General features: G+C 40.9%; 1 protein-coding gene across 5 annotated transcripts in view; it reads left to right on the top strand.

Annotated features, from left to right (window-relative positions):
- Positions 1-268: 268 nt before the first annotated feature.
- The window catches only part of LOC147019777 (calcium/calmodulin-dependent protein kinase type 1D-like), a 66,649-nt gene continuing 40,253 nt past the window's right edge, over positions 269-26,664 (top strand). Inside the window, exons 1-5 of one of the 5 annotated variants that reach the window (XM_085894482.1) lie at positions 269-352; positions 655-788; positions 2,869-6,638; positions 13,733-13,831; positions 23,352-23,483. In XM_085894482.1, coding sequence (XP_085750608.1) covers positions 6,523-6,638; positions 13,733-13,831; positions 23,352-23,483 — 347 coding nt within the window. In that variant the 5' untranslated portion in view covers positions 269-352; positions 655-788; positions 2,869-6,522. Of the gene's footprint in view, positions 353-654; positions 789-1,624; positions 6,639-13,732; positions 13,832-18,523; positions 19,245-23,351; positions 23,484-26,664 lie in introns of those variants that run through there. The other 4 variants (XM_085894484.1, XM_085894487.1, XM_085894483.1 and 1 more) reach the window with 4 other exon arrangements.

The raw sequence follows: 26,664 nt of genomic DNA, 5'->3' as shown, positions 1-26,664 counted from the left end.
TCCTCAGAAACGTACACTTCACGGCTCAGGAATGGCTAGCATCTTGCTCCGTCACACAGGAAAATTCATAGCAAAACAGGAGAATTGCGCAGCCACTTCGTCGTGCCGAGAGGAGAGCAAAAACGAGACCCCCAGTCTCAGCCACGGTCCTCTCACAACTGTCCTTCCCGTTCTGCTCCGAACCTCACTTTCCTTCTCCCGGTTCTCCGACGTTTCAGGTTTTTAATTCATGTGAATAACCATAACCCTTTTATCTTTTTGTTTTCAGCTTTTCCGCAGTCCCTGTTGATCACTTCAAAGTGTTTGAAACGCCATAGCAAGACAATAATTCACAAACCACCACCAAATGAAGGTGATTTTGCTTTACTGTGCCTCCAGAATGCTTTGTTTGTATTGGAACGTATGTGGACTGATCATGATGTTTTGGGGTTAGTGGAGCTTTGTTTTGGGGCAATTTATATCTGATATATATATATATATGTGTGCAGTGGGGGTAAGACATACTGGGACTTGTGGCCATTGGGGGAAGGAGGGGAAAGGATTTGGTCAGAACTGAATTATTATTTTTTTAAATCTGTTTCGTGAGGATTCTGGCGAAAGCTGTGTGAGCGTGCGAAAACCTGTACAATGTGGATTCTTGTGTGTTGTGTGCAGTGCTGACGAGGCTGAAGAGCTTTTTACCCAAGTTGGCAAATGCTAATGAGTTATTGAGTCGGAAGATAGAAAATGCTTCTTCGGATGATTTTGACATAGAGAATGTGCGGGAAGATACAGAAGTCATTGAGATGGTATGTCCCTTGTGAGGCCTTCAACTTTGTTAAAACGAATCGGTTGTGATGCAATAGCCATAATTCCTGTTTGAACCTTCAGAGCTTTTTGGGATGGCAAACACTGCTGCCTCCTACTGGGTAGTGTGACATCTGTAGAAAGTCCCCATTTTAAAAATTTAAATGTTCTGATGTGCCATACTCTGTGGTACAGGGTGCTGATTCTGCCAAAGCATTTTCTAGGCAAAGATCATGCAGGACGGTTTGCCATCCCTCTCCCAGCAGTCGTTAGAGCAGAAATGTGTAACTTGGGCGTGTTGCCGGCAATATCTCGCCTACTCTTCGCAAAGAACACCGTGGTATCTTTAATGTCAGCAGACGGGACACCAGTTTAATGTCTTGCCGTGATACTGCACACACATTGCTTCTCCCTGCCTATGAAACACCATGGTGACGGTTTGTAGCTGGGTTGGGACTCAAACTCAAACTCGGGCTAGAGGGCTTAGAGGCGACTGTGCATACCCCTATTCCATCCTGTCGGCCTTTTAAGTGTTACCTAAGTTTTTAATGTACCTTGTTTATTTACTCACCCAACCCATAGAACATTGCTTTGTTTCCTGCTGTCGATGAGGGTGAGGAAGAGGAGGTGAAGGACGAAGAAGAAGAAGAAGAAGAAGAAGAGGAAGATGAGGATGAAGACGACAGCTTTACTGATGATCTCTCATTTCACGGACTAAAAGAAGCAGACGAGACTGTGTTTGACAAAGTCACAAAAACGAACTTGAGGTTAAGTCTGCCTTCCGCCTGCAGTCTGAAACGTGGGATTGTTGAGATGACAGAGTACACTCCCTAAATACCAAACTTGGGGGCATGTATTATTAAGTCATCTCAGTGGAGATGACCTAATAAAGCCAGTCTCGAAGTCTGTCCGCCCGTCCGTACGTCCGTCCGTCCACAATCAAACCGAGTGGAGACAAATAACCAATAGTGGAATGGATAGAGGTCGATGAGACGTGCACAACGATATAACCTTCAAGGTCGTCCAAGGTCGAGGTCAAGGTCACGAGGCTGTCAAAGTTGCGAAAATCGTCGATTTCAAATCGTATCTCCTCCCTCATTTATCAAGAGAGATCAAATGTTTTCTTGATTCAGATACTATGGACTATTATCTAGAACAACACGAGCCATTTTTTTTTGAAATTTGCTCTCGTTCCGATTTTATAGCCCTTCAAACTTCGCTCTGATTCTTATATGTCCAGTGCTAATTTGAAGTGGTCATCCGGAGGCTGGTGCCAATCTCTGAAGATGCTCCGGGTCCTGCACAAATTTTTACAAACTAAAACGCTTGTAATATCATGCCCCCTTGTTGGTGTCACAATTTTGTGCTGTTTAACGTGGATTACACAATCCCAGTGATGTCCCAAACCAGTTGACTCGTTCTGATGGCATAGTTTGTGGGATGTGTTGGAAAACCAATTTGGGGCTTGACAAAACAACCACAAAACATGAAAACCATTGGAACCGAGAAATATCGGAAAGTGAATCTGGTTCAAACTGGGTTCCTTCAACCTCAAAAACATGGCACAGATGAATCAGGTTCTAGGTTATTATTTCTCCTCAAGGAGGCATTCATTAATATAGGTGGGTACACACCTTGTTGAATTATGCATCACCAATAAGTGTCGCACGAGTTTTTGTTGGATATCGTACATCTTGGACTGGTAAGAATCTCACTTTGGTGATGTCATCTGAGCACTGTCCTCATGATGCTGTAAACCCAGTTTCCAAGGTTGACCATTGCAGTTGATTTTTCAAACGATCTGAAGTGAAAGTGGTCATGTCCAAATGGTGCATATAAAAGTTTTGGTTATCACATCCAGCCCAAAGTCCTGCATTCCCTTGCCCCAACTGCTGCTTCCCCCATAGTCCTCCATTTACCCCATCCCAACCACAGTTTCCCCCTCAGCTCCCCAATCCCATAACTGTGTAACATGGTGCACACACATACACAGTAAATAACCATATATTTATAATTGTGTTATTTTTGTGTTGTACAGGGTGTAACAAAGTTCTGGAATCATAGGTTAATTTTTTTTTCCAGGCTAGAACCTGTGAAAATGGATTACACTATACAAGACAAAGCTGAACTGGTCCTCTTACATGCCAGAGGTTTAAGCCAGAGAGAAACTTGTCAAGCATTCCATCACCGACATCCAACGAAGCCCATGCCTCAACAAGGAACAGTGTCGAAGTTAATGAAACGATTTCGTGAAACTGGAAGTGTGGCAGATAAACGAAGGAGTGGTCGTCCGCGCTCAAGTACAGATCCTGATCACACCATAGATGTTTTAGCAAATGTTGTTGTGAGCCCCGATAGATCAACACGAAAAATTGGTGAAGAATCAGGAATAAGTCACATGTCTGTTGCACGCATTCTAAAGAGAAACAAATGCCACCCTTAGAGTCCAATGTATGCAAGAGCTTCACGGGGATGATTGCTACAGACTTGAAAAGTTGTGACTGGATAACACAACAGGAATTAGTTCACCCTTCAATTTATTGTGATGATACATTTAGCGATGAGGCTATTTGCCATATCGTTGGAATGGTAAACCGTCATAACTGCCGTTACTGGGCATGAGAACCTCCATTGGTCGGAAGAGACCCATGTTCAGAATGATCCGAGGGTAATGGTCTGGTGTGGCATCCGTGGAACAACCTTACTCGGACCATAATTTTTTGAAGCGACTGTAACTGGAGAAACACATGTAACAATGTTAAATGACATCTCAGAGCCTAACTTAGGTGATTATGCCATGTGCAACGTTTCGACATTTCTGGTTTCAGCAGGATGGGGCACCTCCACATTTTGCCTTGGTTACTCGGCACCGGTTGGATGCCATGATACCAGTCGATGTGGACCAGTGGAATGGCCCCCTCGATAACCAGACTTGATTCCTCTAGACCTTTACTTCTGGGGCCATTTCAAATCTGTTGTGTGTGCGAACCATCCGCGAACAATAGAGGCGTTGAAAGAACGTATTTGAGAGGAATGGAACAAGATCAATATGGATTACAATTTGTACATTTACTGGAATAAAAGCCTTTGAATCCAGAATTTGGTTCCACAAAAAAAAAAAGAAAATTAACCAATGATTCCAGAATTTTGTAACATCCTGTATATTATTTGTGCAAACTTTGAGCGATGTGTTGAATGTTTTAATAAAAAAAATCTTGAATCCTATTATTCATTTAGAATCCTACTCGTAATATGTCATTGGCCACTGGCTTCAATACCAACACAAATTTTTATTGCGGACCCTAGGCGTCAAAAAGCTCCATATATCGAACAGTTTTAAATGGAGTACCTCACCACCATCGGAGCATTTAAATTGCATCACATGTGGCAATAAATGTGAATTGTTGCTCCCAGTTTGCCGGCTCAATGACAGAAGACGCCATTTGCATTTTTGTCACCTCCATCCCAACCCCGTTTAGAATCCCGTGTGGGCAACTTGCTCGTATTCAGAAAACGATTGTAACACAGTTGTTCCGACAGTCTGTCACCATCTTTTTGGCTTTCCATTGTGGAGATGTTTTTTTTTTTGTCAAATGTTTTGTTTTGAAAGTGTCATGATGATGGGTTTGACTCGTATATTTAATTTTCATACACAATATAGGTCATGGGTTACAAGGGGTCACTGTGTACACCCCAATCCCCAACTCTACTTCTTTGGTAAGTATATGTTCCTCGAGATCAACTGAGTGAGTAAAATGATAACATTTATTTCATAATCAATTTCACATTATGGAAGTACACATTCAAGCTGTCTGCCAAAGCAATAACGTCAAAGAACTTTGACACAGGGTGGTAACGGGGCCGGTGGACAAACGGCAGCGATATTGTCCCCAGCTTGAGTTCTCTATTCTCAAAGAACTTTATTATTACAGATGCACCAGTTCACCATATTCAACCAATGTACAATTTCACCGAGTTAGTTAAGGTTAGAGGCTCATGTGAACCCATGTTCATTCTTAACTGGTTAGTCAGGATTAGATGCTAATGTAAAGCCATGTTCATTCTCACCTGGTTAATTTGGCTTTGATGCGCATGTAAACCGATGTTCCATCTCACCTGGTTGGTTTGTGTTAGATGCCAATGTCAACCCATGTTCACCTAGTGAGTTGGGCTTTGATGCTCATGTAAACCGATATTCCATCTCACCTGGATAGTTGGGGTTAGATACTCATGTAAACTCATGTTACCTCTTTGGTAAGTTGCAGTTGGATGTTCATGTGAACCCCTGTTCATTCTCATCTGGTTAGTAGTTCGGGTTAGATGATTTAGTATATCCACGTTAATTCTCACCTGGTTAGTTGAGGTTAGATGCTCATGTAAACCTATGTTCATTTTCACCTGGTTAGTTGAGGTGGTATTCTCATGTCAACCCATGTTTCCTCTCATCTGGTTAGATGCCATGTTAAACCCATGTTCATTCTCATCTGGTTAGTTGGGGGTTCGATGCCATGTTAAACCCATGTTCATTCTTCACCTAGTAAGTTGGGCTTTGATGTTCATGTAAACCGATATTCCATCTCACCTGGATAGTTGGGGTTAGATACTCATGTAAACCCATGTTACCTCTTTGGTAAGTTGCGGTTGGATGTTCATGTGAACCCATGTTCATTCTCATCTGATTAGTAGTTAGGGTTAGATGTTTAAGTAAATTCATGTTGATTCTCACCTGATTAGTTGAGGTTAGATGCTCATGTAAAGCTATGTTCATTTTCACCTGGTTAGTTGAGTGGTATTCTCATGTCAACCCATGTTTCCTCTCATCTGGTTCGTTGGGATTTGATGTTCATGTGAACCCATGTTCATTTTCACCTGGTTAGTTGGGGTTAGGTGCTCATGCAAACCAATGTTCCCTCATCTGGTTAGTTGGGGTTGGATGCTAATGTAAACCATGTTCATTCTCACCTGGTTTGTTGGAATTAGATGCTAATGTAAACTTTGCAGGTTCATTCACATTAAGTGTGCAATGACCAACATCAATATGCTAAACAATTAATTCCAAAGGATGGTGATGAACTGCAAATCATGATGGAAGAGCTCAAGTTGAAGGGTCAAAACGAAGAGGATTAAATCGATAATAAGGATCATAGTCATCAGAGAATGATGGCGTGCAGATCCGATGGTGACCCACATGCCTGTGGTACTTTACACCCACTGTGAGGATGCCAGTGCCAATCGGTTTACCTGCAGTTGACACAGTATATGATGATGGTTTCAGGGGGGGGGGAGTGATGGTGGGGGATGTCGAAAGAACACAGTGGTAAAGGAGAGGAGGGACTAAGGAATATAGTACAGGGGTAGGAGAGATGTACGGGGAAGGATCGGGATATATGTTATGGCCTAGGGTAGGAACTGGGGAGGGATGATGAAATCATTTATGGTGAGGAAGTATGAACAATGGTAGGAAGAGATGAGGGATGGGATGCATGAGGAACTACTGGGGAAGGATGAGCAAGGGTAGGGATTGTACAGAGAGAGGAATAATAAAAGGGAGGAGGAGAGGGGGATGGAACGGAGGGAAGAGGAAGACGATGTATGGTGAGGGATTAGAAAGGGTGGAGTAGGAGGAAGGATGGAACGGAGGGAGGTGGAGACAATAATGGAGGAAAATAGGGAATGGGTGAGAGGGTGCGGTGTGAGCGAAAGGTGTGAAAAGGGGGTGGTTCAGCGGGGGTGCGGATGAATCGCACAACAGAAATGATGTCTCAACCGAAGGATGAGGATGCTGAACAATCGTGGAAGAAACAAATCGACGATATAACCAAGATATTCACCTTCAAGGAGGTTCTTGGAACGTGAGGACATGTTTTGTTTTTACTTGTTCTATCTCATTGTGCAATTTCCACGCCTTGTCCACAGGATGACATACCTTGCACCGCAATGTCGAGCAGCTCCTCGATTCATCCCTCCATTAATTCATGATGATTATGTACAACGATTGTTATACCTTATAACTGTACATGAATTATGATCATCTAAATCGATTAAAATCATCCCTATTACTGTACATATCATTATATTAATAATGTACATCGATTAAAATCATCCCGATTCCTGTATATCATGATGATAATGTACATCGACTATTAAATATCCTATCACTGAATGTTCCTTTGATAACGTACATCAATAAAAAAATTATAATGTCAGGTCAGGTCAGATTAGATCTGTGGCTTGCTACATGTACCATATAAACCTGTACTAAGCTGTTTGCATGGTCAGGTTGTCGTGACTAAACCGTCTCCCCCCATCAAGCTTCCTGGTGAGGAGTGTTTTTGGATATGGACACCCAGCAGGATTAAAAACAAAACCTGTCAAAGGGCGGAGGAGCTTCTTGTGAGCCAACGGCCATCCATATCTCGTGCCCAACTGTGTCTGTGGACGTCCTCCTGCAGTTGGGTTACCTTTGTTGGAGGACGGTGGCAGGATTTGCACTCCGGCCACCGTAAAACCCTTCACTCTGCAAAAAGCAAATAAAACTGAAAACCCATTTGGTGGGAGTATCCACTGTGCAGCTGCCCATTCGGAGGGCAGCTCACCTGATGACGGGATTGGCGCAAAGTCTTCGGGACCTCCACTCTTTAATGACAGGAGAGAAAACACGGGGTAACCTTCCCGGGTTGGATTGCGGTGGTGTGTGGTGGAGTTCTGCTGAGGTGTCGTCCACCAGACGGCAGTCTCCTTGGGTTAACCTGAGGTGGCCCCTTCGGGTGGATGGCTGGAATGTCCTATCCCAAAGAGGAAGATCACCTGTCTGTTATCATCTGAGCTCAAGCATTTGAACATCGGTATTGCAGCACTACCTGAGGTTCGAGGATCGGATAGTGGTGAGATCATGTGTGGTCTACATTGACTATTGGTCTGGTCACTCTGTTGGTTACCATGCCCAAGGAGATGCTGGAGCAGTGTCCAATAAGCTGACTCCAATGATAATTGAGGTAACACCAGTCCAGTCAACAAGTGTATTATGAGACTAAGGAATCATCACTCCTTTGGTGTCGTTTCCCTGGTCTCTGTATATGCTCCGACTGAGGCGAGTGAAATTACCGTGAAGGGCGCGTTCTATGCCGCGCTCGAGTCTGTGGTTGATCAGTGCACCAGTCGAGATCCTCTTCTCGTCTTGGGGGGTTTCAATGCATCGACTGGAACTGATGGGGATGGTTATGAGACGTGTTGGTCCCCATGTGTCTGGAACTGTAAATCAGAACAGCACCAAGTTCCTTGACTTTGCAATAAGTCATGGACATGGGGTGGCTGGTTCAGGGTTTTAATGCCCACAGTCTCATCGCTGAACTTGGTATTCCAATGCTGGCGGTGTGGCAAAGGTGATTGACCCTTGTGCTCGTTGATGGTCACTGGAGGATGATCCAGAACTGCAGGGTCTACTGGAGTGCTCAGTTCCTAAATACAGACCACACGCTTGTGGTAGCAACTCTGAAGTTGTAGTTTAAATCTGGGAGAATGCTACCATCCCAGCCGAGGCTAGATGTTAGCAAGCTCAAGGATGAGAGGGTAGCTGAGGAGTTTGCAAACAGGCTGAGTGGGGATTTGTGGGGTCTGGGTGCTTTGGGGAATCCTGAAGTTGTGGAGTGCCTTCAACACCACCATTCTTGATGTTGCCGGTGGACCTCTTGGAACTCACCGGAGGGCGAAGAAGAATTTTGTCTCTCAAGGGACACTGAATGCTATTGACCAGAGTCGCAGGGCCAGGCTTGATGGCAGACCTGAGCTCTTCAGGGAGTTTAGGCGTAAAACTGTACGTGTGCTGAGGGTGGACAATGAGGCCTTTGTGCGAGGAATCTGAGAGGGGGTAGAGCATCGCCTGTTGTCAAGTGATTCTCGTCCTGCTTGCAGGGAAATTTGCACATTGCATTCCTCCAAGCCAGTACTTTGGTGTACTGCAGTTAGAGCGGAAGGTCATGGGCTCTTGACAGAGGAGTCCGAAATGAAGAGTCGCTTGGCCTGTTACTTTGAGCGGCTGTACCAGGCTGATCACCTTCAAGGAGGTTCTTGGAACGTGAGGACATGTTTTATTTTTACTTGTTCTATCTCATTGTGCAATTTCCACGCCTTGTCCACTGTTGTCCACAGCTGTTGAGTTGGATCTCAGGGGTGTAACTATTACTCTTGCTGACCCTCCAATCAAGTGTGATCCCCCTTCGTTTGTGGAAACACAGGCTGCAGTAAACTGGTTGAAATGGGGGTGAAGCTCCTGGGATCTGTGGCATCCATGCTGGACCTCTCAAGGCTGGTGGAAATGCTGTACTCATCATTGCATGCAGTTCTGTGCTCTGCCTGGATCACAGGCATCATCCCAACTGATTGGACGAGGGGCCTTGTTGTCCCTCTCTGGAAAGTAGAGGGTGATCACCAGGACTGCAACAACTACCGAGGGATGACGCTCCTATTAGTGCCTGGCAAGGTCTTTGCTCAGATCATTTTTGAGAGGGTTTGCCACCATATGATTGAGCACCAGTGCCCAGAGCAGTCAGACTTTACACCAAGAGGACAACAATTGACCGTATCCTTGCTCTTCGGGTCCTCACCGAATGCAGAGGAGAGTATCAGAAGGGGCTGCTTGCAACCTATGTTGGACTCTGCAAACCATTCAATTCCGTGAATTGGGATGCCCTCTGGAGGATTCTTGGTCTTCGTGGGGTGCCAACAAAACTGAACAATCTGATGTCTGAACTTTCCTCTGGCACTGTGAGTGTTATGAGATGTGGTGGTTCCATCTCTGACCTATTTCCAGTTGCTGCTGGAGTTCGTCAGGGGTGTGTACTGGCTCCCACTCTTTTCAGCACTTGTATTGACTGGATTCTGGGGAGGATGTCGGAGAGATCAAGCTGCGGTGCATTATTTGGGAATGTCAAGATCTCTGCCCTTGATTTCTCAGATGATGCAGTTATCTTTGTGGAGACTGGATATTCTTTTGGGGCCTTCGAGGTGCTGAATGAGGTGTCAGAGCCACTAGGATTACAGGTTTCTTCGATCAAAACTAAGATCCCAGCTTTCAATGATATATTGGATGCTACTATCCTATCTGTACCTGTTTGTGGTTAGGATGTTGAGGTCAATGAGAGATTCACTTATGTTGGCAGTGATATTCATGTCTCTGTTGGCTGTGAGCCAGAGGTCAATCGGCTGTTGGGTCAGGCCTGGGGAGACATGCATTCACTGGATCACGGGGTGTGGCGCTGTCGGTAACTGTGCAGAAGGACGAAATCACAAATTTTGAAATGAAGACGAAATGTCATGGATGAAATGAAGAAGTCCAAGTCTTCAGGTCCTTGGTGCTTCCAGTCTTGCTCCACAGATGTGACCAAGGATCTGAGACTGCGACTTAATTCCTTTGGTACCCGGTCTCTTCGGAGAATCCTTGGCTCTCGCTGGTCGGATTTTATGTCCGAGTGTTTGCTGAGAGAGACTTTACTGAGTTTTGTTACCTGCATAGTCTGTGAGTGTCAGCATTTTCATTATGATCATGTACATCGATTAAAATCATCTCAATTACTGTCTATGAATTAGGATCATGTCCATCAAGTTAAATCATCCATTTTACTGTATAATCATTTTGATAATATACATTGATTTAAATCATCCCTTTTTGCTGAACATGAATCGTGATTATGTGCAATCATGATAATGTACATCAACTTTTAAATACCCAATTACTGTGTATGAATTTTGATTATGTACATCAATTAAAATCATCCTTATCACTGCATCATCATTGTGATAATGTACATCGATTGAAATCAACCCTTTACTGTACAATCATTATGATGATGTACATCGATTTAAATCGTCCACATCATTATGATAATGTACATCGATTAAAATTATCCATATTGCTGTATAATCATTATGATAATGTTAATCGATTTAAATCATCACTGTCATGATAATGTACATCGATTAAAATCATCTCTATTACTGTATGTGAATTATGATTATGTACATCGATTTAAATCATCCCTATTATTGTATATGAATTATGATAATGTACATCAATTTAAATCATCCCTATTACTGTATAATCATTGAAATAATGTACATTTATTTAAATCATCCCTTTCATTATGATAATGTTCATTGATTAAAATCATCCCTAATAACTGGAATGAATTCTGATGATGTACATCGATTTAAATCATCCCTATCACTGTATATGAATTTGATAATGTACATTGATTAAAATTATTCCTATTACACTGTAATCAATATGATAATGTACATCGATTTAAATCATCCCTACAACTGTATATGTGCATGGCTCACAAAGGGGTACACATACTGTTACACAAAGGGCAAAAAAAAGAAGTTAAGGGAAACATGAAATGCAACCCATTATGTTAATCTGCATGTATTCAAATAGCTAAATCTAAATTTTTAGACCTGCAGCATGTCCGGTTTTAAAGTTACCACTGAATATATACAACACTGTATATACACGTTCGAATTTCGAGCTTGGCGTCAGCGTTATGTACGGAATCAGATGAAAAAAACAACGTAAATATTATATTTTGGGATAAGAAACAGATAATTTTTACTCTGTCTTTTAAAACAGGCTCAATATGTGACAGGAAAAAGAAAAAAACAACACATTTTGAGAGAGTCCGATGTTATAAATTACGAAGAAAACACAGACGAGTTCAGAAGCAAAGAAAGCCACCCTTGTAAGTGAAAAATAACATTAAAATCGAATCTATTTCTTTCGAACTTTTGAAAATAATCACTTTAAACATGAAAAGAAAAACATAATTCTTACCTCTCGGATCCTCACGAAGCACCAAAAAAATTATAGCGTTGGTTAAAATGAATTATCAGACAAATGTGAGTCACCTCGTTCGGCTCGGCATCCTCACGCTGGATTCGTACGTTGTGGCTCTCGCAAAGACCCGGACACGAAGACAAACGCTGCGCTCGACGGCGAATGGAAATGTGCTGACACGCTTGCAAGTGCCTATTATATCCATCAATCGGGGAAGTTTGCAAGACGGCAAGGTTTTCTAATGCTAGCGTTATTTGGTCTGATGCGAGATGATGATTCGTACATAACGGGACTGACACGAAAATCAAGACGGTATTACTTGCGGTCCGAATTTTATTTTTCTGATCACAATTTTGATCTATATTTTTTTCTGCTGTTAGGCTCTGTCATATTTCCAAGAAATTAAGGGAGATTTGGAATAAAAATCATGAGAAACATTATCAACACTGGACTCCTTATTTTCCTCGATGCAGTGGACACGAAGCGTTATGTACGAATCCATTATTTCATCAGATAGGGTAGATGCCAGAAAACCCGAATAGGGAGACAGAACGTCATCAAAACATAAAAGAGACACCAAAGTTCACATTCTGAGTCACCACACTCAAAATAACTGTCACATAAGAAATGTACAATAAAATAAAAATTTTACCAATCAAACTAACATTTCTAAGGTTACAATACCCATATTCTGTTGCTTTAATTCATCTTTAATAAAACAGGGGAATGGAGAGTATGATATTGCTGGTTTCTACAGGTTCCCCAAGATGTCCACTTTCATTTCTGACCATTGATGGTTTGTCTAAGTACCTCATAATAGTTTTATGTGGAATTTCCCACAAACATACCACAGCATACCCACTTTGTGAGCCATGCACATATGAATTATGATAATGTACATTGATTTAAATCATCCCTATAACTGCATATGAATTATGATAATGTACATTGATTTAAATCATCCCTATAAACTGCATATGAATTATGATAATATACATCGATTTAAATCATCCCTATAACTGTAAATGAATTATGATAATGTACATCGATTTAAATCATTCCTATAACTGAATATGAATTATTATAATGTACATTGATTTAAATCATCCCTATAACTGTGTATGAATTATGATAATGTACATTGATTTAAATCATCCTTATAACTGTGTATGAATTATGATAATGTACATCGATTTAAATCATCCCTATAACTGCAGTTGAATTATGATAATGGACATCGATTTAAATCATCCCCATAACTGAATATGAATTATGATAATGTACATCGATCTAAATCATCCGCATAACTGTATATGAATTATGATGATTTACATCGATTTAAATCATCCCTATAACTGTGTATGAATTAAGATAATGTACATTGATTAAAATTATCCCTATTACAGTATAATCATTATGATAATGTACATCGATTTAAATCATCCCTATTACAGTATAATAATTGTGATAATGTACATCGATTAAAATCATCTCTATAACTGTATATGAATTATGATTATGTATATCGATTTAAATCATTCCTGTTACTGTATAATCATTATGATATTGTACATCTATTGAAATTATCCATATTACTTTATATGAATTACGATTATGTACATTGAGTAAAATCATCCCTATTACTGTATATTCATTATGATTATGTACATCAATTAATTATAATCTGTGATGTGGAAAACTTTGAGTTTCCGGAGCCCTGGAAAAGTGTGCCGGCTGTGCCGTCGTCGCCAGATATACCGTCACATCGCGTTTAACTTGACACTAACCATTTGAGTCCTCCAAAATGAGTGATAAATGAAATACGCACTTTTTACCATGATAAACAAACACCTACTCAATCTCACAATTTCGTTTTTTCAAGATCCCCTTTTTGAAAAAAAAAGTCAGATCAACTTTGTTTCTAAACAACTTTTTTGACAAAACTATGTATTTTTAGAAATACAGGGTGTTCCTTGAAGACCTGGACAACTTTGGTGTTGATATATTTAGAACCACAAATGATACAACGATACCCTTTGGTTTATATGATACACTGACTCATAAAGTTTTGTGCATCCCATCAATATCAACGTGAGCTCTGTTTGTCACGCGCAGGACATCAAGGCAGTACACGAGTTCTTGCCATGTTCAGATCAGCATGTTTGCGTCTACCAGTGTGCATGCAGCTGTGATCCGAGAACCAAGATCCTTCAGGTTTGCCACCTTGGTGTTGCACACATCTTTGACAAACCCCCACAGAAAAAAATCAAGGGTGGTTTTGCCTGGTGATCATGGGGGTCAGGCGGTTGGTCCATCTTTGCCAATCGAACGACCTGGAAATTTTCCATTCAGGACAGCTCGAACGACTAAGGCCCAATGAGAGGGAGCACTGTCCTGTTGAAAATGACATCGGGTTGCAGGTCTTCAATCTGTGGGAAGCCGAATCCTTCCAACATGTTCATGGAAATTGTTAACGTCACTATCCTCCACAAAGAAAAACGGACCCACCAGGCTGTCGTGGAGAAGGCCACACCACACATTGACCTTTGGACTGTCACGTATGTGTTCAATGACCACGTGGGGGTTTTCAGTGCCCCCAGATCCTCACATTGTGTCGATTGACCTTCCCTGATGCATGAAAGCAAACTTCCTCTGTGAACATGACCTTTTTTAGGTAATTTTCGTCATCCTCTGTGCGACTGAGCATTTCCAAGGCAACGCCTTGCGTTTGGGTCAGTCATTTGGTTTGTGTTCCTGCAGAATCTGCACCTTGTAGGCATAAAGCTTCAGTTTTTTATGCAAAATCCTGTGTACAGTGGTGGTTGGTAGTCCCAGTTCTCTGGCTGCATGCCAAATTGATTTTCTGGCACTTTTGTTGAAATGATTCATACCCTCGTTCAACTTCTGCTGTACTTGTGCTTGGTTGACCGGTACTTTTTGTTTCTGATGACTTCCAGTGTCCTTAAACCTCTTGCACCACTCTCTGATACTAGTCCACAATGGCAGATTTTTTTTCCATACCTTGTTCAGGAATTACGTTAAACTTGCATGTCGGATCTCGTCTCTGAACCATTCGACGCACCGAACTTTCTCGTGGAGTCACCATTTTCTTTTTCAGTAAACCACCAGACCTAAAAATATAGAAAACTTTGTGAGTTTCTGTATCATATTAAACAAAGGGTATCGTTGTATCATTTGTGGTACTAAATATGTTGACAACCAAAGTTGTCCAGGTCTTTTTGGAACATCCTGAATAGTGGAGTTAAAAAATATTTAGTACCATGTGGTAAATAAGGGCTGGCAGCTCGGTAATGCACCTGAGCCTCTAAGTTGTCGAGCCTGGGTTTGAATCCTGACCCAGCTATAAACTGTCATCCTGGTGGATTACAGGCAGGGTGATTCATCAGTGTGTGTCCCATCCCTTGTATGGACGTTCAACTGGGTGTCCCATCTGCCAGTGTTAGTTCTTCAGTTGGTGCCTTTTTTGGAGTTGACGAAAGAAGATAAAGCTTTGGGGCTGAATAAGCATATGTGAGTATTGACCGAGATTGCAGAGCAGACAACTGTGATTATATATATATATATATATATATATATATATATATATATATATATATATATATATATATATATATATATATATATATATATCTTCTTCTTCTTCTTCTTTCGGCTGCTCCCGTTAGGGGTCGCCACAGCGGATCATCCGTATGATCCGCATTGTGATTTGGCACATGTTTTACGCCGGATGCCCTTCCTGACGCAACCCTGGTCGCCTCTTACGACACAGGGATATGGTATACCTATTTCAACCGGGGTATACACCGGCCCAGTATACTGGTACTCATTTCGCCGACCTTGGAAGGATGACAGGCTGAGTGAACCCCCTGGTGTATTAATTCAGTGGCTCAACGGGATTTGAACTCAGGACCTTTTGGATCCCAAGCCGCTGCCCGAACCACTGCGCCAACACCAGGCTTAATATATATATATATACATACATATATATATATATATATACATACATATATATATATATATATATACATACATATATATATATATATATATATATATATATATATATATATATATATATATATATATATATATATATATATATATATATATATATATATATATATATATATATATATATATATATATATATATATATATATTACATATCACACACACACACACACACACACACACACGTATAACAGACCAACATGAGTCCATGTCATCGATGCATTATAGGCCTACCTTTGCTCATGCAATGTGATAGCCATTCTTCACAAAAACAGCCACATTACTGATCCAGCCAGATTTCAACTAGTTGTTGACATCCAAACTTGTCCCTGCCATCACATCTTCCAGGGTGTAAATACTTTTACTAAACAGAAAATAATTCACTAAATCTGGATTTAAAATGGTTGAAAGTTCATCTCGCTTCTGGACCATGGTGTGTTTGGCAATTCATACGTGTCTCTGTTGCTTAAAACCTGCATCATTATAATATCGATACCAAGACAAAGTATCCAATTTATCGACGTATCCAAGCTTCGGGACAAGCTTTGACCCCGATTGTTTGAACATGAAAGCACAATAGTTCAACCAACCTGAACAGGCATTTTTCTTTCTTTTTGTACTCTAATATGGAAGCACACAAATTGCTGGCATCACTAAACATCCTCCATTGGTGAATTTGTCATTAACAAACTATTGTTTCAATGGAAAATATAGGGTTTTTTCAGACTCCATATTTCCCACATATGTACAGCAAGGCACCACATATTTGAGAGGTTGGGTTTCAAAAGAGCTCGCTAAAATAAAAACACGCAAATATGGCGCCTGCTTATGGATACGCTACGATTTTAAAAAGCTTAAGTACCAAACCACTCTGCAAATTTTCAACTTTAGTGATTAAAAATAATGCATGAATGCTTCTATAGATGTAGCCAGTCTCACGTCTGGTCACACTGATAATGGAAACCGCGAGTAGGAAGGGTAGTGTGTGGGCTTTGTCAACATGTGTGCCTTAACACATACACGTGCCTCTAAAGTGCTCACATGCTGTTAGCTTCCATTGTCAAGGAAAGAAGGAAGGGAGGGAATGAGGGAAAATGAGGATGTGATGAGAAATGGTAACTGACGGGGGGAGGGGAGAGGTCTTATCAGAGCTGTCGAAACAATGGTAAATCGTTCCCATGCAAAAACCACCCACAGTATTAGTGAATATTTGATGTTTAAAAAGTACGTGTAAATGGTTCATGAGTGAATTCGGCCTTACAGAGGACACCGAGTCCTATATTTAAACCCACCAAGCATTTACAAGGGACGACTTAATAAGTTTTGTAAAATCGAAAGGGTGAAAAATGCATGATAGCATCCACGAAGTGGGTAAATAAATAATGTTTACAAATTTTTGGTTGAAAATGAGTTTGATTTTTCACCAAAAAAAAAGCCTCGTCACTTGCAGCACCAAAAAAAAAATTATCTTTGCTTGCAGAAACTACCGACTATTTATATATTTGCAGAACTGTCATAGTACCCGATTGTTTTTTTTGTGATGAACACCCCCTAAATTTTCTTCAAAAGGGGTGTTTTAATTAATCCAAACACCCAATTTTCACTCGTGCATTTCCTTTAGTGTAGTAGACAGAAAAATAGTACAAATTATGATACAAGCATCAAATTTGGCATTTCTGTTATGCAGGGCTTTCTGATCAAATCTGCCCAATTGGCCATTTGAAAATCCAAATTTTGAAAAATTTGAAAAAAATAAAAAACTTCAAAAAAATTTGAAGTTACAGCTGGCTGAAATTCTTGAAGTGCAAGTGAACATCCCAGACAGAGAAACAAGGGTAGATGCAGTCATCATTGATGGCTCAGCACTTATCAATGCCCTTCCTCCACGCACTTCAAAGATATTTGATGACTATGCTAAAGAAGACATCATCCCAAAGGTGGAATCCTATGGTGCCAGATACGAGATGGTGGACGTAGTGTTTGATGTGTACAAGAAGTCAAGTCTGAAGTCCAAGGCAAGGTCGAAAAGGGGGCAAGGAAACAGAAGAAGAGTGACAGGGACCAGTAAGACCCCAAGTAACTGGAGAAGCTTTCTTCGAGATGACAGCAACAAGACTGAGCTGTTTCACTTCCTTGCGGAAAAGATGTGTGAAGCACAGACGACAAGCACAGTCATTTTCACAAAAGGAGAAGATGCCATTAGCAACACAAGGAAGTCACTGGATGCTGTGTCTCCATGTTGTCATGAAGAAGCTAACACTTGAATATTTGTATACGCCAGCGATGCAACGACGGATGGTAGCAAGTCCATTATCATTAAGGCTAATGACACAGACATACTAGTCATAGCAATATCTGTGCTGCCATCCTTACAGGAACTAAGTCTTGAGAACATGTGGATTGCCTTTGGCCAAGGAGCCAAGGTGCGATGGATTCCAGTCCATGAGGTAGTTTCTGCAATAGGGCCTGAGAAAGCTAGAGGGATCCCATACTTCCATGCGTTCACTGGATGTGACGTCGTGTCTGCCTTCCGTGGTAAAGGGAAGAAAACTGCATGGCAGACTTGGAACGTCTTTGATGATTTTTCTGAAACATTCACCAATCTCACCCAGCATCCAACATTGATTCGTGATCTTGACTTTTTTGAAGTTTTTTTTCTTCTTCAAATTTTTCAAAATTTGGATTTTCAAATGGCCAATCAGGCAGATTTGATTATAATCCCCTGGAGAACAAATGTTCAAAATTTGATGCTTGTATCATCATTTGCACGATTCCTCTCAAAAATTGCTGTTATCTGCCCCACTAGTTGGAGTTTTCTTAGTATGCATGCAAAGTTTCAGGCTGCTAGGTTTTATGGTTTTGGAGTTATGGAGAAGACACACACACACACACACACACACACACACACACACACACACACACACACACACACACACACACACACACACACACACACACACACACACACACACACACACACACACACACACACACACACACACACCCTTTTATTAGTATAGATTTTGAAATACTGTTTTTGGCCCCATCTCTCAATGGCGAAGTCACTGAAACAATTCTCGTATCTGGACCCAGATCCGAAGCTTCACCAAAATCAAATCAATACATCATTGTCATACACCTACACTATCCACCAATTTTCGTCCAAATCCATCCGCAACATTTTGAGATATTCTCCTCACAGATATGTAGACAAACAAGCAGGGGTAAAACATCACCTCCGTTCTCGGTATATTCATTATATTAATGTATATAAATGATAATACTTTATAACTGTATATTTATTACGTTAATGTACATAACTTATCATACTTTATTACTGTATATTCATTTTCTTAATGTACATAAATGATAATACCCAATTACTGTATATGTATGATTATAATGTACATTATTAAAAATACCCTATTACTGGATATATTAATTATATATTAACAGGACCCTCTCGAGAGCAGGCCTGAGCTTCTCCTCTGGTTGCCAGTGAGTGCCCTGGAAGCAGTGGGGGGAAAGAGAGTGGCCCATATGTATGTGGAAGAATTGCGTGGGTCGCCCAGATAGCTCAGATGGCAGAGCAATGGTACGGTTTGCCAGAGGACCTGGGTTTGATTCCTGGTCTGGGCCTGTAATTTTTCCACATATATTTATGATGGTTCTATCCTGTTCATTTCTTCTTGTATATTAATTATGATGATATACAGTACATCAATAAAATACCCTATTACTGTATATTAATTATAATAATGTACATCAATAAAAATACCCTATTACTGGATATTAATTATGACAATGTACATCAATAAAAATGCTCTTACTGTATATTTTTTTTTATGATAATGTACATCGACTATAATATAATACTCCATTACTATATATTCATTCTTTCATCTTTCATCTTACTATAATTCACCCTCTGTCCATCTGTCTGTTCCCAGGTACCGCAAAAACAGCTGAACCGATCGCAACCATTTTTTGGGTGTGTAATTCTGGAACCCCTTGGAGTAAAATAGGCATAAATATAATAACATGACCCCTTTGACGGCTCCCGTAGGGAGCGGGTGCTTCCAGTTATGATAATGCACATCGACTATAATAAAATACTCTTTCCATATATATTCATTATGATAATGTACATCGACTATAATAGAATACCCTTACTCTATATTCATTGTGATAATGTACATCGACTATGATAAAATACTCTTACTATATATTCATTGTGATAATGTACATCGACTATGACAGAATACTGTTACTATATATTAATTATGATAATGTACATCGACTATAATAGAATACGCTATGACTGTATATTAATTCTGATAACGTACATCAACTATAATATAATACTCTATTACTACATATTAATTCTGATAACGTACATCGACTATAATATAATACTCTATTACTACATATTAATTATGATAATGTACATCGACTATAATAGAATACCCTTACTATATATTCATTATGACAATGTACATCGACGATAATATAATACTGTATTACTACATATTCATTATGATAATGTACATCGACTATAAGAGAATACACTTACTATATATTCATTGTGATAATGTACATCGACTATAATATAATACTGTATTTCTACATATTCATTATGATAATATGCATCGACTATAAGAGAATACACTTACTATATATTCATTGTGATAATGTACATCGACTATGATCGAATACTCTTACTATATATTAATTATGATAATGTATATCGACTATAATAGAATACACTATTACTGTATATTAATTGTGATAATGTACATCGACTATAATATTATGCTCTATTACTACATATTCATTATGATAACTAGAAGCACCGGCTCCCTCCGGGAGCCGTCAAGGGGATCATGTTATGCCTATTTTACTCCAAGGGATCCCAGGATTACACACTCAAACTAGAATGGGCACTCGGTAGAGCGCATACCTTCGCCTCCGCTACTTTTTTGTTCTTGGCATGAGAGTGGGGGGAACAGAACAGTGAACATTTTGGTGTTGGTTTCATGCAAATCGGTTTTGATTTGACCGTGTTATGACAAAAACCGCATATTTTGAAAGGTCGTGACCCCACTGACCTTTGACCCCCAACGGCTAACAAGGGTAATGACGTAATTGTGTCATGTCGCCCATCACAAGATTGGGCAATGAATTCTGAATATTTTGGCATCGGTTGCATGCCAATTAGAACAAAATTGACCGCGCTATGGTAAAAATACGAATTTGACCTTTCCGTGACCTTGACCTTTGACCCGATCGCTCTCAAAATCTAATCAAATGTTCCTTGGATAATAACCCATCATCCCACCAAATTTCAAGCGATTTGGCTTAATACTTTCTGAGTTATGCGAATAACACACACACACACACACACACACACACACACACACACACACACACACACACACACACACACACACACACACACACACACACACACACACACACACACACACACACACACACACACACACACACACACACACACATATTCACAAATAAATAAATACACAGCGACCAATACATAACCTTTCGCAGAATGCGAAGGTAAAAATGGTTGCGATCGGTTCAGCCGTTTTTGCGGTACCTGGGAACAGATGGACGGACGGACATTTGGTGAATTATAGCAAGATGTACATCGACGATAATGGAATGCTCTCTTACTATATATTCATTATGATAATGCACATCGACTATAATATTGCTACGGTTGTGGGGGTAGATGGAGGAATTTCACAGGAAAGTTGGGATTGCATCGAGTTGTTTGGTCTGTGGACGTGTCAGAGACATCTGAATGTAAATTTAGTAGGGAAACTGTGAGCTTAAGTGTTGCATTTCACCAGATGAGGGGTGGTGCAGTGTTAATTAGATAGGGATTAAGAAAATTTTCCACAGTATGTGATTGCCCCCATGACCTATTCCTACATTTTTGCTTTTACAAGCCAGCCATGAAGGAAGTACGTTTTTATAACAACCACAACAAGAAAGCAAAACGTGCCGAGCAGGCAGAAGCCCCGCCTTCCCAGGTTTTGCGACAGCAAGCCATGCCCAGAGGTAGAAGAAGGATGAGGTTCACATTGGTAGTTGTGAGAAGAACGTGCCTGGGATGGAGGATCTTGCTTTGCTTTCCTCTAAGCACGACAAAATGGCTGCGTGATTCTCATGTCGTACTGTGAATTGGCTCACGTGGTGGAGCAAGACGCTGGCCATTGACTCTTGGCTGATTGTGACAGACCGACCTCAAAGCCTCGTGTACATCACCGAAGAGACTGCGCCATGCTGTAGAGTGCCGTGGATCGGCAAGCGCGATCGACAAGGAAGCCGCATGGCGGTCAGTGAGCCCTGGTGTTGAATATCGCGTCACAAATTACCTCGCGTACGTTTCCCACTGCGAGGGAGCGGCTCGGTGCCATTTTGGGTGCGTCTACCCAAGCAGGACGAAGCACCTCGATTCGAAAGTTCAATAGAGACCATCTCTGGACCATAAAGACACCCCACAGTGTCTTTAACAGGAGTAGGCTATTGAGTGCTGGTATCCCAAATACTGCCTCACCTTCAATAGCCTGCAATGTTTTGCCAACCTGTACACTGTTGGTTCTCTGCTACAAAAACTTTCACAGGTCATTGTCGGTATCCTCTTACTCTTTCATGGAGTGATATTTAGAAGATTGTAATATTGATCGAAACACCCAAATCTACTCTGTGTGTTGGCACTTCATCACAACGATCACGTGAGCACCTCTCCAGAATGGGGTCAATCATCCTTGGTATTTTGAAGTGTTTAAGAGACCCTGCAGTTAGGGTAGCTGAACTACTCTCCCACCATCACTCACCATATCCTGGGAGACTGTGATGAGAATAGAAGACAAATGGGACCTTCTAATAATTGAAGATGTTCACTTTGCAAGGTCAAAACTACGATGCTTTAATCAAACACTGGCATATGGGGGTGTTTGCTTGAAGCAGCAGTCTGAGTGCTGATTTGTGCAATTTTTGTTGGACCTGACTGCCTTTATTAAAACCATTTGCTTTGTACTTCCCATAGGCATAGTGTTTGCATTGGCAAGGGACACATGCTGATTAAAATTTGAGTAGTAATGGCCATGATGACACTTGAATTTGTAGTTCCATAACAATGAAAGAGAGATTTTAAAAATAGTCTTGGTCTGTTTTGGTCCATATATGGGGGACGGCTGTGTCAAGGTGATGACGCCCAGTAGGCAGTAACGTGTCCATGGATTGACTATTACTCTCGAACTTTGGTATCGATGTGACATTGACCATGTCACAAACCTCAACATTTTGAGCAAAACAGCTTTTTTGATTGGGTTACATTATAGTAACCAAATCGTCTCATTGCTGAATACACCTTACAAAGTGAAAAGTGTACTGAAAAATGAATCTTTTTATTTTCCTATTTAAACTTTGAAAGGAATTATTTTAATCACATTATATATTATTTCATTAAAAACTATGTTTATTCCGTCATTCACAGACACCATAAATGCTATGAAACTTCAAACATCTAATTCCTGGATGGCATCATCCAGCCACCATTCCTGCCACTTACTGTATGATGAGGACGTGCTGTGTAAGGTGCATGTAAGCTGTACGTATATAATGTGTGTATTGTGGTTTGAGGAGAGATTGCATCCTTTGTGTGCCACATTAGGGGTGCCTTCTCAGAGGTGGTGCTTGCAGAAGAGATTGCAACCGGCAAATCGTATGCCATCAAGTGCATCCCCAAGCAGGCTTTGCGAGGCAAGGAAAGCAGCCTCGAGAACGAGATCTGCGTTTTGCACAAGTATGGCATCACCACCAGCAAAGCTTCATTGATATTTTATGATAGGTTTATCAACTGAAAGTTTACAAGGCACACCAACTGCAATGGGAAGCAAAGTAAAACTGATGTTTCAGGCATTAGTCCTTCATCAGAGCAAGAGAGGTCTCTTGGTGAGGGGGACACAGGAATTGTTAAGATGACTTTTGTTACTTCTGCCACCAAAGGTGGGCAGAGGTTATGTTTTCACCTTTGTGTGTGTGCCTGTAAACAGGTAACCTCAAAAAGTTGTGGATGGATTCAGACGAAAGTTGGTGGACAGGTTGCGTGTGTCATGGAGGAATTGATTAAATTTTGGTGAAGATCCTGAATCCAGATCTGAATATCAGAAGTTTTTTTATTTTAATTTCTTAACTGATTCTTCACCATTGAGAGGTGGGGACAAAAATGATGTTTCAAAACTATATGGATGAGTTGGTTAGGTGAAACCGATTAGATTTTGGTTCAGATCCAGATCTAGTTCTGGCCTATCAGGGGATCCAAAACATAAACTGTTCAGCCTGGCAGAGGTATGCACTCTGCTGTAGGCCATTCTATTTCAAATAGTTATTGATGGCCTTTATGTCAAACGTCATCATTACCTGTAACAACTTGGTGTGCATCTGAGTGGGGGTTGCAAAAGGGTAGCTTTAAAAGTCCAGCGGCTTTGTCGTGGATGTTCAGTTCACAGTTTGGCCTCTGCACGCTTATTTATCAGATAAAGGAGCACGGTATGACTTGCATGCATAACCAGAGATATCCTCGGTCGTTATACCAAGGAGCACTTCAAATCCATCCCATGATGTATCACATTTTGAAGATTCGTAGATACTTTACTTTGAAGCCCAGAGGTTGAACCGGATCACCGATTATCATCCATTTTTATAAATATTAGTTTGCACAAGTCCATGAATCCCATAAGAACGATATCCTCACATATTGCATGAATTAATGAGAGGCAGGTGCTTCCTTGACTCGAGTTAAATGTACAATATATCGATCTATGTTGATTGAAGAGGGAGAAGATGTTGTTTCGTATACAGCCTGGGGCTGCTGATTGCATCATTTTCTGGAAACATGGCTGTGCCGCTGATACAGTGACCCTGTGTTGCCAGTAAGCTGGTACTCATTTTGCTGACCTCGGAAGAATGACAAGCTGAGTCAACCCACCTGGTGTTATTTCAATGTAACGACAGGGGCTCAAAGCCAAAACCTTAAGATCTTAAGCGAGCCACCTTACAGTAACTGTTAAGTCAACAACAGGCTTACAGAGAGAAGATGAACTGTATGGAAATCTACTGAGTGCCCTTACAAAAATCTCATTTGCAATTTTCATTGTATCTTTTGGGATTCTCATCAGATCCAAAAGAAATGCGTAAGAGATATGTGAATGTGTTTCTGATGGCCCCCTTGAGGGAAGAGGAGATCTTCATGGTCCATCGTCCAGTGGTCTCAGTTTTTTTAGACAGGACAGGCCGTGCTTCACATGGAACCAAGTGAATAAAGGATGAGTTGAGCTTGTTATTCTGTTGTCACCATAACATGTTCATCGTGATGAATGGTGGTTTTTCTCTCTACCTCATATTAATGATGTTAAAATGTGGTGTTTCATTTTCTTGCCCTTTCAAATCACATTGGAAATGCAGTGGGGGATTCATCACTCCTCATTAGGGGAATCACGATGAAACAAAGGCAGACAGATGGCTCGAAGTCCCAAACGGTCTTTGCTCGGTGTGCGTCACAATGAACCACCTGTTCGTGCGCAAGTTCTGATTGACTAAATGGGTGCTTGAATAACCTCGGAATGTCCGTGTGTTGCTTCCCGCTGAGGGTGAAGCCTCCATTGCCAATTCCAGTGCACAGTCTGTTGAACAGGCCTCATCAGGTGTTTTTAAAGAGACTGTGGATGCCCCATGGATGTACACTTTATGGGCCCAGCTTGCTGTGGTTGTCCCATCCTTTTCCTACATGCCAAATTACAAACTGAACAGCGAACAAATGCTAGTTTCATCTTCAGTCAAGGGGTTGAAAACATGACAGATTATGTGTTTTAGGACCAACATCACCAGAAGAAGTCTCTGCTGAGAACCAAATAAAGGTCCACGATGATGTCCATCATGAATATGTTTTCCATTAGTGATGTCAATGGGAGATGGAATGATCTCCACTTCACAAGCAACAATATATGAGGGCGTGTTGAAAAGTAATGCCTCCTATTCTTTTTCTCAAAAACATGTTGAGATATTCGAATGAAACAAAGTGCAATCCCCATGTTGGTGCGAAGTTTCATTATTCTGACACTAGATGTCTCGGTGCCACGTTGGTCAAGGTGGCAGAGCGCAGCACCACGTTGTCAGTACTGTAAGGCGTGAAGTGCTGGAGATGAGAGTAGGAATGACTGAATGGAGATGATGTGATATGACTGGAGATGAGAGTTGGGTACACCATTACGATCCTGAGAGTAAGAGACATTCAATGGATTATCGCCACGAAGGACCACCAGCCCCGACTTAGCTCCGTCAAATTTTCATCTCTTTCCCAAATTTGAGGAATGCCTTAGTGGAGAATGTTTCTTCCAACAATGATGTCGAGGCCGCTGTGAAGTGCTAGGTCTGTCGTCACGGCATCACAAAACTACTTGAATGTTCGTAGAAATGTGTTGACCGCAGTGGTGATTATGTTGAGAAATAAATATGCACAAGGGTGGAATAAAGATTAATGTTTGTGTTTGTCTTTGTTGACTGTGCATTGCTGTGTTGACTGACTGTCTGGACATAACTTTGAGGTTGTGGGTCCATTGATGTTGAGTAATCTACTGATGTGGACCGGCGACCGGGGTTGTGGATTCGCCGTTTGGAGAGGTTCTGGTCTGAAAGGATCGAAACCTCGAAGAAAAATGGTGCCCAACTGATGATCCGGGCAGTTGGTAAATCGGTAAATTGTTTATAAGTTAAGGATATAACTTCGTGTAGAATAGCTTTTCTAAGTACTTACCAGTACATCGTATATCTGTGTTTGTGTATTGTCATGTCTGGCTTCCTTCTTGGGACTACGGTGCAGTAATTGGTCTTTATTTTGATTTCATTCAAATATGTTTACCTGTTTTGGATAAAAAGAATTGGAGGCAGTTCTTAATAACAGTGGGTCGATAATATCACCTTCATTG

This window comes from Eptatretus burgeri, chromosome 9, assembly GCF_056783735.1.
Source record: "Eptatretus burgeri isolate ZD-2024b chromosome 9, Ebu_testis_v1, whole genome shotgun sequence".
NCBI classification, from domain to species: Eukaryota; Metazoa; Chordata; class Myxini; order Myxiniformes; family Myxinidae; genus Eptatretus; species Eptatretus burgeri.
This window is presented reverse-complemented; position numbering and strand designations above follow the sequence as displayed.